Source organism: Microtus ochrogaster, chromosome 2 (genome assembly GCF_000317375.1).
Source record: "Microtus ochrogaster isolate Prairie Vole_2 chromosome 2, MicOch1.0, whole genome shotgun sequence".
Classification (NCBI taxonomy): Eukaryota; Metazoa; Chordata; class Mammalia; order Rodentia; family Cricetidae; genus Microtus; species Microtus ochrogaster.
Genome location: NC_022010.1, coordinates 23,389,488 through 23,401,180, shown reverse-complemented (window position 1 = coordinate 23,401,180; position 11,693 = coordinate 23,389,488). Strand labels below are relative to the sequence as shown.

The window sequence follows — 11,693 nt, the reverse complement described above, 5'->3', positions numbered from 1 at the left end:
CTCTGTAGACCAGGCTGGTCTCGAACTCACAAAGATCCGCCTGCCTCTGCCTCCCGAGTGCTGGGATTAAAGGTGTGCGCCACCACCGCCCGGCCAAATAAATTTTTAAAAGTGATATGGGGTATATTTCTATAGGGTTGTCATTCGGAAAATGATCATCTGTAATGGCTTCCATTTTGTGGATTTCCCAAACTCTTAGTTATTGTGCTCAGGTGATTTAGGTGTCTTCGTTAGGGTTTCTGTTGCTGTGAAGAGACACCATGACCATGGCAACTCTTATAGAGGAAGACTTTTAATTGGGGCTGGCTTACAGTTTTAGAGGTTTAATCCATTATCTTCGTGGCGGGGTGCAGGCTGATGTGGTGCTGGAGAAGTCACTGAGAGTTCTACATCTTGATCCACAGGCAGCAGAAGGAGACTGTGTACCACACTAGGCATAATTTGAGCACATGAGACCTCAAAGCCCGCCCCCACAGTGACACACTTCCTCCAACAAGGCCACACCTCCTAATAGTGCCACTCCCTATGGGCCAAGCATTCAAACACATGAGCCTCTGGGGTCCATACCTATTCAAACCACCACAGCAGGTAAAGTGCCAACAGGCATTTCTGCTAATACATGTCTTAGAGGGAAAAAAAAAACATATGAATGAGCCTGGTTTGCTTCTCCAAATTTTTTTTAGATAATGAGAAAGAGAGACTGTCTGGCATTGAGAAAATTAAGCAGCTTCGAGAACAGGTGAACTACCTTTTCAGCAGAAAATTTGGTAAGCTTCTGTCTTGTTATACATCCAAAATGTATGTATTTGTTAAATTATGTCTGTGGGTTGGGTATGTACATGGGAGTGCAGTATCTCTAGAGGCCAGAAGAGGGCGCCAGATCCCTCGGAATTGGAGTTACAGGCAGTTGCTACCCATCCAGTATTGGTACTGGGAATCAAACTCAGCCCTTTGGAAGAGCAGTAAGTGCTCTTAACTGCTGAGTCATCTTTGCTGTTCTACAGCCCCCAAATTTGTAAACTTTACCCCCTCCACCCATTTCTGAAGCCTTGAACATTGAAAGTACTCTAGGCCTGTTCTAGTCTCTAACCAAAATACTTTTTCTTTTTTTTTTTTTTTTTATTTTTGAGACAGGATGTGGCTAGATAGCCTAGCCTGGCCTTGAACTCAGTCAGGACATGCTTGCATTGCCCTTGGAAAGTGCCAGAAGTACAGGCCAGTGCCATTTGCAAGTATTCCCAAAGTCTCCGTAGAGTAAGCAGTCTGCGCTTTCGGCCTCCTGCTTTAGCCTCGGCCTGTGTCACGAGGCTCAGCTCAGTCATTGCTGAGTTTGGAGACAGCTTGTCACTTATGCCACCCTAGCTGACTCCTGACACTTAGACTCCAGTGATCTTACTCCTCAGCCACTCAAGCAGCAGAGATTTTGTGTGTGTGCCTCTAGGTCCAGCTCAGATGTTGACATTAACAACCAAGCATGGACAGCCTAGCATGTAATCCAAGCACTTAGGAGGCCGATTGCTATGAATTCAAGTCCAGTCTGGGCCACCATAGACCCTGACTCAAAAAAAAAAAAAAAAAGAAAGAAAAAGAAAAAAGACCAAGAACAAAAAGCAGAGTTTTGGAAAAGTAAGCTCCAAAGTCACCCAGTTTACACCCGCCTCTCATCACAGGGGAGGCCATAGGAGTGGACTTCCCTGTGAAGGTTCCATACAGGAAAATCACCTTTAACCCCGGCTGTGTGGTGATCGACGGCATGCCCCCAGGAGTGGTGTTCAAAGCCCCCGGGTACCTGGAGATCAGCTCCATGAGGAGAATCCTGGACGCAGCAGACTTCATCAAGTTCACTGTCGTCAGGTGAGCGCTTCCCAGCTGCACGTGAGAACGCAGCTGGACGTGGGCAGCTGCCGAGTGCACGAACTCGGCCAGGAGACAAGCCGTGGGGAGCCGAATGTCCCAAGGCTTTCCCTCTCTTCTTTGACAGAGCTGTGTCTCTACTCTGGTTCCTTGTATTATTTTTTTATTGCAGTTATTTACGAGGGGCTTGTCATGGCACGTGTGTGAGGGCAGCTTGCAGAAATCAGTTCTTTCCTTCCCCCATGTGGGCCATGATTGAACTCAGTCAGGTCTCAGGCTTGGCAGCAAGCATCTTGCTGAGCATCGTGGGCAGCGCCCCTTGGCCTGACTTCCGACTTTGCCTAGCATTGTGCTGATCCCACCAAAAGTGTGGAGACGCAGCTAGCTGGGCAGAATGAAAACGAGCTCCCCCTCTCTTTCCTGTGTCTCCCCGCAGACCCCTTCCTGGACTGGAACTTAGTAATGGTGAGTACTCTACGAAGTAAGAACATTGCGGGACGTGGTGCTTTCGGGAGTGTCTTGGCGGGCACTTGGGACAGAGTCCCATGTCTGCAGCCTGGAGCCTTCCAGTGGCATGCATGCACATTCAAGTGTGCTTGTTATGTTTGTTTTGTTGTGGGGCTGGAGATGACACCCAGGGTTTTCCACATGCCAGGCAAGCACCCTGCCTTTGATCTCCATCCACAACCCTGGTTTACATATATTTCTCTTTGGTTACCTTCTGTTTGGTTGGTGTTTGTTATTGTTTGAGACAGTCTCAGTGTGTAGCTCTGCTGGCCTGGAAACTCCCGGAAGATCCACCAGCCTCTGCTTCCTGCTTCTGGGTGCAGGGATTATAGGTGTGCATCACCACACCCAGCTGTTAGGTGTTGGGAGACATCTCATTCCTGCAGTCCCGGACTAGCCTAGAACTCGTTGTGTAGTTCAGGCTGGCTTCAGAATCACAGCAATCCTCCTGCTTCCACCTCCCAAGTGCTAGATTCACACTCATGACACCATGCCTGGTTATTTATTTATTTATTTATTTATTTATTTATTTATTTATTTATTATGTATACAATAGTCTGTCTGTGTATATGTCTGCAGCCCAGAAGAGGGCACCAGACCTCATTACAGATGGTTGTGAGCCACCATGTGGTTTCCGGGAATTGAACTCAGGACCTTTGGAAGAGCAGGCAATGCTCTTAACCACTGAGCCATCTCTCCAGCCCACCATGCCTGGTTTTATGTGGTGTTGGATATCAGAGCCAGGGCTTCAAGCATAGTCGGCAAGTGCTCTATCACACGCTGGCCCCAACTACAATTTCTTTCTTTCTCTCTTTTTCTTCCTTCCTTTCTTTCTTTCATTCTTTTTTTTTTTTGTTTGTTTGTTTTTCAACTGACTGTCCTGGTATACTCACTCTGAGAGATCTTAGACCAGGCTGACCTCGAACTCACTGAGATCCACCTGCCTCTGCCTCCCAAGTACTAAGATTAGAGGCATGCACCACTATGACCACTACACCTGGTTACCCAACTACATTTTCTTAAGATAAATTTTCATATTTGTGTTATCAGTAACTGCTCCACTTACCTTTGTTTATTTTTTAGTTTTGGTTTTTGTTTTTTTGAGACAAGGTTTCTCTGCGTAGCTTTGGAGCCTGTCCTGGAGCTCTCTATGTAGACCAGGCTGGCCTCAAACTCACAGAAATCACCTGCCTCCGCCTCCCAAGTGCTAGGATTAGAGACATGCACCACCACTGCCTGGCCTTACCCTGGGTCTTTTGAGGTGGACAGCAGGTTAAGTCATATATTGCCTCTGCTTAGTCCCTACTTTAATATTTCAAATCTCTCTTGGGAAGTTAGGTAAGGTGGCACACAGCTGTGATCTCAGTACCCAGGAAACTGAGGCAAGAGTCCTGCTAGGAGTTCAAGGCCAGCCTGAGCTACAGATTAAGGCAGTTTCAACAAAACTAGAGAAAGAGAGCCAGGTATTGTGATGCAGGCCTTTAGTCCTAGCACTCAGGAGGCAGAGATGGGCGGATCTCTCCGAGTTTGAGGCCAGCCTGGTCTACATAGTGACTTCCAGGACAGCCAGGACTATATGGAGAGATTCAGAGAGAGGCTGGGCATGGTGGCACGTGCCAATAATCTCACTTTCAGGAAGTGGAAGCTAGAGGATCAAAATTCAAGGTCTCCTACCTAGTTCTTGGCTGCCTAGTGAGTTTGAGGCCAGCTGAGGAGGTATCAGGACACCCTCTCTCAAAAATACAAGAAAACGGGGTGAGGAATAGGGAGTTGCGAAATCACCTTTCCTTGTCTCTGTAAAGTGGGAAAACGGAAGATAGACCAGGAGGGCCGAGTGTTTCAAGAAAAGTGGGAGCGAGCATATTTCTTCGTGGAGGTGCAGAACATCCCCACGTGTCTGATCTGCAAGCAGAGCGTGTCAGTGTCCAAGGAATACAACCTGCGCCGCCACTACCAGACCAACCACAGCCGGCACTATGACCAGTACTCGGGGCAGGCGCGGGACGAGAAGCTGCAAGAACTGAAAGCGGGGCTGCAGAAGTACCTCGTGGGGGCCTCGGACATCGTGTGCCCCGAGCAAGCGTTCTCCAGCACAAGTCCACCTGCGAACCCCGTGGCACCGCCCGTGGAAGACCTGGCCGGGAACATATGGAAGACAGTCCGACAGAAGATCCGGTCGTTTGTGGCGTACTCCATTGCCATCGATGAGATCACAGATATCAACAACACCACCCAGCTGGCCATCTTCATCCGCGGCGTAGATGATAACTTTGACGTGGCCGAGGAGCTTTTGGACACTGTGCCCATGACAGGCGCCAAGTCCGGAAATGAGATCCTTCTCTGTGTAGAGAATAGTCTTAAGAAGTTCAGTATTGACTGGTCCAAGCTGGTGAGCGTGGCCTCCACTGGCACCCCGGCCATGGTGGACGCCAACAGTGGGCTGGTGACGAAGCTCAGAGCCAGGGCGGCCTCATGTTGCAAGGGGGCCGACCTCAAGTCCGTGTGCTGTATCATCCACCCCGAGTGGCTGTGCTCCCAGAAGTTACGGATGGGCCACGTCATGGACGTGGTGGTAGACTCAGTGAACTGTATCTGCTCCCGTGGCATGAACCACGGTGACTTCACAACGTTGCTCTACGAGCTGGACAGCCAATACGGTAGCCTGCTGTACCACACATCTCTCAAGTGGCTGGGCCGGGGGCTGGTCCTCAGGAGGTTTTTCGAATCCCTGGAGGAAATAGACTTGTTCATGTCTTCCAGGGGCAAACCCGTGCCCCAGCTCAGCTCCCAGGACTGGATCCTGGACTTGGCCTTCCTAGTGGACATGACGACACACCTCAACACGCTGGACGCCTCCCTCCAAGGCCATTCACAGATGGTGACACAGATGTACGACTTCATCCGGGCCTTCCTAACAAAACTGTGCCTCTGGGAGACGCACCTGGCCAGCAACAACTTAGCCCACTTCCCCACGCTGAAGTTAGTTTCCCAGAGTGAGAGTGATGGGCTTAACTACATACCCAAGATAGCGGAACTCAAAACCGAGTTCCAGAGGCGGCTGGCGGATTTCAAGGCCTGGGAGAAGGAGCTCACGCTGCTGAGCTCCCCCTTCTCCGTCCAGATCGACAGCGTGCCTGAGGAGCTCCAGATGGAGGTGATCGACCTGCAGTGCAACACGGCGCTCAGGACCAAGTACGACAAGGTGGGCGTCCCGGACTTCTACAAGCACCTCTGGAGCAGCTACCCCAGATACAGGCTCCACTGTGCCAAGATGCTGTCCATGTTCAGCAGCACCCACATCTGCGAGCAGCTCTTCTCCATCATGAAGCTGAGCAAGAAGGAGGCACAGTGGGGCTCGGCACAGGTAGCGACCTGAGGGAGGAGAGGGCCGGGGCCTGACATCCCGGTACTGGGAAGGTCGAGGCAGGAGGATCTGAGTTTGACTTTGCCATCAGCCTGGGCTACGTGTATCATTATCGAGACCCCAGAGAAAGTGCTGGAAGAGATACAGAAGGAGTGGAAATATGGCCGCTGTTCTCCTGTTCCCCCATTGTGTGGAGACCTAGACTGTCCCAGGCCTAAGAGGTTGTGAAATGAGAGCAACCAACTGTTAAAACCTCCTGGTTCAATGGGATGAAAGTCCCTCTTTGAATTGGAACCCTAGTTTGCATATCACACCTGTTCAGATGGCATTTGAAGAGGTTCAGTATAACTGAGGTGTTTCCGGTGTTTGGTGCCTTTGTTCCTGACTGCCCCTGTGTTGTTCTTTCACATAATACAGTTTGTAATAAACCCACTGAATGTGTGTGTGTGTGTGTGTGTGTGTGTGTGTGTGTGTGTGTGTGTGTGTGTATGTATGTGGAGGGGTGTTCGCACATACGGGTGTCTCGCCATTTTACCAGCTTGTGACCTGTGGTCTAGTAAGCTCCTGAGTTTAAGGACAATTGTCTGGAGACAGTGTCCCATATTCTAGAATTCCTGTGTCTGGAGAAGATCAGAGTAACTAACAAGGATTTAACAGACAGGTAAGTTGAGGCTTTAAGGCCATCATCACCTTCTTCCTCTCCCCTCCTCTTCGTCCATCTTCTCTCCTCCATCCTTCCTTTCTCTGTCCTTCTCCCTCCTCCTCTTTTAAGACAGAACTTCATGATGCAGACCAGGCTGACCTAGAGACCAGACCCTCTTGCCTCAGCCTCCAAAGAGCTGGGATTACAGGAACACTCCATGGCGTCTGCTCCAGAATCCTTCTCTACTGTGGAATGTGATATGGGACCCTGTGGGGGCTGACAGGCCCTTCCACCGTGGGTGAGGATGGACTGTGGGCGGGAACATAGTTCTTCAGTAACTATGGCAACGGCATGACTACGGAGTTGTGTGGCAGGGTAATTGGGGAAGGAACTGGCTTGGGCACTCTTTTGTTTTTTAACATGTATTTGTTTTGTATGTGCTTATGTGGGTAGGCTGTGCGTTTGTGTCACAGCGCACACGTGGGGGTCAGAGGACAACTTGTGAAAGTCAGTTCTCCTACTACATGAGTCCCAGGGGTTGAACTCAGACCACTGGGCTTGTCAGCAAGCGCCTTTACCCACTGAGCCATCCCTCCATTCCCACGGGAAGCTGGTTCTTGATTTGCTGCTGTTTCTTCAGACCAGGCATTAATGTCCATCAGTCAAAGGATAAGGAGAATGCTGGGCGGTGGTGGCGCACGCCTGTAATCCCAGCACTCGGGAGGCAGAGGCAGGTGGATCTCTGTGAGTTCGAGGCCAGCCTGGTCTACCAAGGGAGTTCCAGGACAGGCTCCAAAGCTACAGAGAAACCCTGTCTAGAAAAACCAAAAAAAATAAAAAAATTAAAAAAAAAGGATAAGGAGAAGTGGCCCAGATAAATCCATCCCAGAAGGACACACCCACCTAACAAGAGTGAATCCAGTTCATACAGTACACATACAATGTGGTCCAGCTAGCTAGGCATGGTAGCACACATCTGTAATCTCACACTTGGGAGGAAAGGGCAGGTGGGTTTCTGAGTTCTGTTCTACTGAGTGAGTTCCAGGGCTACACAGAGAAACCCTGTCTTGACAAAAGAGAAGCTGTTTTAAAAACCTATGTGTTCATAGGCCCACGCTAGTGAGGCCCCGAATAGCCTCTGCCTCCTTCCTATGGATTTACCCTAAGGAAACTGCCAACATCCCCTGGGCTGTGGACTTGTATCTCTGGATTTCAAGCCCAAGGACACTGGAGTAAGCCCCGTACTGTATGCACACTCAGGAAGACAGACAGCCAGCAGGCGGTGATGTCTGACTGGCTGGCAGCTCTCTCTAGGGCTTCCCTGCACACACAGGCCTTTGGCCGGAGACACTAAGGCTGGTACAAGGCAGCATCAGCAAGATCAGAAATACAGAAAACCAAATGGAGGGGGATGTGCACCTCTGGAATTCCAGCACTCAGGTGGGGATAGGGTGATCAGGGTCTCAAGGTCATCTACCACCTAGGGGATTTGAGGCCACCTGACCTGCATGAGATCCTGAATCAGCACACATGAATTCATGTGTGCACATGGGTTTCTCTCTGTAGCCTGTCCTGGAACTCGATCTGTAGACCAGGCTGGCCTTGAGCTCACAGAAATCCACCTGCCTCTGCCTCCTGGGATTAAAATGTGTACTACTATACCCAGCTTTACAGCTTGGTTTTATGGAGGCATTTTCTCTTTTATAAATTATTTTTCAATAATTGGTGTTTTGCCTGCATATATGTTTGTGTGAGGGTTATTGGATCCCCTGGAACTGAGTTACAGACAGGTGTGAGCTGCCATGTGGATGCTGGGAATTGAACCCGGGTCCTGTGGAAAAGCAGTCAATGCTCTTAACTGCTGAGCCTTCTCTCCAGCCCCATGGAGGCATTTTCTCCATAGAGATCCCTTCTTTCAGCTTGGTTTGGTTAAGTTGATGGAAGACTAACCAGCACAGTTTCTTTGCATTTGGGAAAGGAACCACCTGTCGCAAAGTCTTAGGGACATGAAAGCAATGACCGTGGTGGGTACTGTCCACAAATGAACTGCTGCTTTCCGTCATAGCCCCCAGGACCCTCTATGCTAAGATTACACCTTAGGGTGCAGTGGTTTGAGACAGGGTCTCGGTCCAGACCGACTTTGAACCTGGCAGCATTTTCCTTGCCTCTTGGTTCTGAAATTACAGACATGAGCCTCTGCCTTGACCTCCCAGATGCTGGACCACAGACACAGCCGATTATAGGATGCAGGGGATGGGTCAGCTGGAAGCCGTCCACAGACCCTAGGGCAGTGCTTCTCAGCCTTCCTAATGCTGCGACCCTTAATCGCTCCTCATATCGTGGGCACCCCAACCATAAAATTTTCATTGCTGCTTCATAACTGTGACTTTGCTACTGTTGTGAATCTCGTAAGGCACGTATCTGTGTTTCCTCGTTGCCCTAGGCGACTCCTGTGGGTTGAGAACTGCTGTCTCAGGGCCTCACTAAAGCACTTGGCCTGCTGCAAACTTGTTCTTGGCTAAGACTAAAGCAGCGTGCAACCAGACCTTTCTCTGATCCTGCAACTACCCCAGCGGCGCTCACTGCCCCAAGCAATACCCTTGGAGCAAAGCAATACCCCAGTCCCGTCCTTGACTAGAGTCTCAGTTCACTCCAAACAACATTTATTAAGGTAAGGGAGGAACCTCTGACCACAGCTATATACAAGTATATACAGGGATAGGAATGGGACGCCTTCTAGAGGCTGCAGCGCCCTCACAGGGCAGACGCCAGCTTCCGCTTCGTGCTCTCTGTGCAGCGGTGCAGGATGAGGTCCGCGCTGGGTCTCGGGGGCACTGCGGGCTGCGCCTTGCTGTGCTGAGTCGACGGATTGTCTACCGGAATGTCAGGACCATTAGAAGCTCTGCTTCCCAGCCCTAAGCAGACAGTAACGCTCCATCCACCCCACCCAACCCCGATAGGTCTAGTCCGCCTAGGGTTAGGGGAGGATGGGATGGGATTTATTAGTTGGTCCCGCCCTCCAGCCCTGGCCCCGCCCTCTTCCGGCACTCACTCTTTGTGCCCTGCGCACTCTGCGGTCCAGGTCGTGCTGGGCGACGGTGCTGCTGCAGGAATCGGACGCTGTTCCGACGGTAGGCGTCCTGGCTGAGGCGCTTCTGAGAACGCTGGTGGATGCTCTGTGCATTTCGGATGGTCGACCTGGCAAGCAGGATGGAGGAGTCAGTGGCCCGGAATCCCTGTCCCCTGCACGCGGGGTCCCTGGGATCCCAAGCCTGGCCTGAGAAAGGGTGAGGAGAGGCGATGGCACCCTGAAATCCTAAGTCTAACCCCAGCAAGTGGGTGCAGAGGGACTGTGGCATCCCCTCAGGTCCTAAGCCTATATTTAGCAAATGGAGTGCAGGCAGGAAAATCTGCAAGAGCTGTGGGTATCCCAGATCTTTTCCTGTCCCAGAGCCCAGGCCTGTTGCCCACACCTGCTCTGGCCATCAACATGTCCTTACTTTGGGACTTCCCAGGCCTCACTGACCATCCCAAAGGCCTCTAAGCATCAGCGAGCTTCTCACTACCTTGTTCCTACCTTCCTCTCCATCCGTGCCTGCCACATCCAGCACCGGTGAAGGCACAGCGCTAAACCTGCCAGGACCCTGTGGCCCTCCCTCAGGCCTGCCCAGTCGTGGCAGTGGGGGAGGGGCGGCTCTCACCTGCGCGGAGGTGCCCCACGGCCTCTGATCTGCCTCTGGGCCTGGGTAATCTCCTCCCCAGCCTTCTGCAGATACATGGATGGGAAGTAGCCGGTGACGTCTCCTTTCCTGCAAGATGGGCCACACTGGAGGCTCAGGCAGTCAAGGGGGTGTGCTCACAAGAGCTGGAGGGCTTCAGAGTGCCTCAGCCATGGGGACCAATGCAGGCTAAGAAACTTCAAACATTCACACCCAAAAGGGCCAGCCTGTTTCCTTATCTGTAGCGACAGAAGTCCCCGCCCCCCCTCCAGCCCCTACCCACCCTTCTGAGTCTGGGCAGGAAGTCAGGTGTGGATCCTGACATTGTGTGTTGTGACACCTTTAAGAGACTCTGTCATTTTTCCTTCTTGATTTGGCTTTTGTTTGTTTGATTTCCTTTGTCAAGTTAGCTCAGAGCCCAAGTGAGGTTCCCCGGACCCAGTCAGGTAGATGGGTGCAGCGGGAGAGGGATCTCCTACCTGATCACCCACCAGCCATCCAGAAGCTTATGAATGACCTCAATGGCTTCACCCTCCAACAGGGACACCTCATCCTCTTCCACAGCGGTGTAGGCTTTGATGGTTACATATGGTTCACCTGGTCCACGGAGGGCGCACCCAGTGAGGTGAGAGTTTACTCAGCTCCCAGCGCTCTGCTCCCTCCTCCCCAGGTGCTAGGCTTCTTCCAACTGTTCAGCCACCACCACAGCACACAAAGTCCCTCCTTTGTCCCCTCAGATCTTTTCCTAGGTCTCCCGCTCTAGGTTTTTGTTTGTTTGTCTGTTTCGAGACAAGGTTTCTCTGTGTAACAGTCCTAGCTATCCTGGAATTAGTTCTGTGGACCAGGCTGGCCTCAAACTCAGAGATCCACCTGCCTCTGCCTCCTGAGTGCTGGGATTAAAGGGTTCCACCTGGCTCCTCTCTAGGTTTTTAAAGATTAAACAGTGTAAGGAAGGGACCAAAGGTTTGCAACATGCAGCGAAAGAACTCCACTGGTGAACCACACCCCAGCCCCTCACTGGGGGATTCTAGGCAGGTGCTCTACCACTGAGCCACACCCCAGCCCCTCACTGGGGGATTCTAGGCAGGAGCTCTACCACTGAGCCACACCCCAACCCCTCACTGGGGGATTCTACAATATTTTTGTAGCAGGGCATTCCCATGTTGCTGACTGGGCCATGCTCTGCAGCCTGCCTATGCAGCCTTAGACTTGAGCATCTCCTGCATGAACCTCCTGAGTAGCTGAGGTGACAGGTGTGCCTCACCACACCCAAGTGGAATTTCACAATCTTTAAGCATGACTAAACATTTCTGCTTTCAAATGCAGTAGAGGCCATTTAAGCCCTGGAATTGCCAGCTTCTCCCTTGGGCGACGATGACATTCCCCCCAGGAAGCGTGCCTGAGTTCAGCTTTCTGTTCCCCATCACTTGTACCTTATACCAGCCTCCACCTTGCTCGCACGGTCCCAGATGTCTGCTCCTCCCTGGCCCTCTCTGCCTCCTATTTTTCTTCTTTTTTCTTTTTTTTTTCTTTTTTCTTTTTTTTGGTTTTTTGTTTTTTTTTTTGGGTTTTTTTTTTTGGTTTTTCGAGACAGGGTTTCTCTGTG

The 11,693-nt window shown here is 51.2% G+C and overlaps 2 protein-coding genes across 4 annotated transcripts in view; one reads left to right on the top strand and one right to left on the bottom strand.

Moving 5' to 3' along the window:
* The window catches only part of LOC102000749 (general transcription factor II-I repeat domain-containing protein 2), a 37,959-nt gene extending 31,802 nt beyond the window's left edge, over nucleotides 1–6,157 (top strand). For all 3 annotated transcript variants that reach the window (XM_026787865.1, XM_026787868.1, XM_005344665.2), the window contains 4 exons: nucleotides 684–767; nucleotides 1,671–1,854; nucleotides 2,291–2,319; nucleotides 4,164–6,157. In XM_026787865.1, coding sequence (XP_026643666.1) covers nucleotides 684–767; nucleotides 1,671–1,854; nucleotides 2,291–2,319; nucleotides 4,164–5,737 — 1,871 coding nt within the window. In that variant the 3' untranslated portion in view covers nucleotides 5,738–6,157. The remainder of the gene's footprint in view (nucleotides 1–683; nucleotides 768–1,670; nucleotides 1,855–2,290; nucleotides 2,320–4,163) is intronic.
* A 2,855-nt stretch (nucleotides 6,158–9,012) lies between these two features.
* Nucleotides 9,013–11,693, bottom strand: part of Ncf1 (neutrophil cytosolic factor 1) — an 8,774-nt gene continuing 6,093 nt past the window's right edge. Inside the window, exons 8-11 of the mRNA XM_005344663.3 lie at nucleotides 10,567–10,684; nucleotides 10,070–10,177; nucleotides 9,421–9,566; nucleotides 9,013–9,241 (exon numbers count right to left, since the gene is read on the bottom strand). Of these exons, the coding sequence (XP_005344720.1) occupies nucleotides 9,123–9,241; nucleotides 9,421–9,566; nucleotides 10,070–10,177; nucleotides 10,567–10,684 (491 nt within the window). The 3' untranslated portion in view covers nucleotides 9,013–9,122. The remainder of the gene's footprint in view (nucleotides 9,242–9,420; nucleotides 9,567–10,069; nucleotides 10,178–10,566; nucleotides 10,685–11,693) is intronic.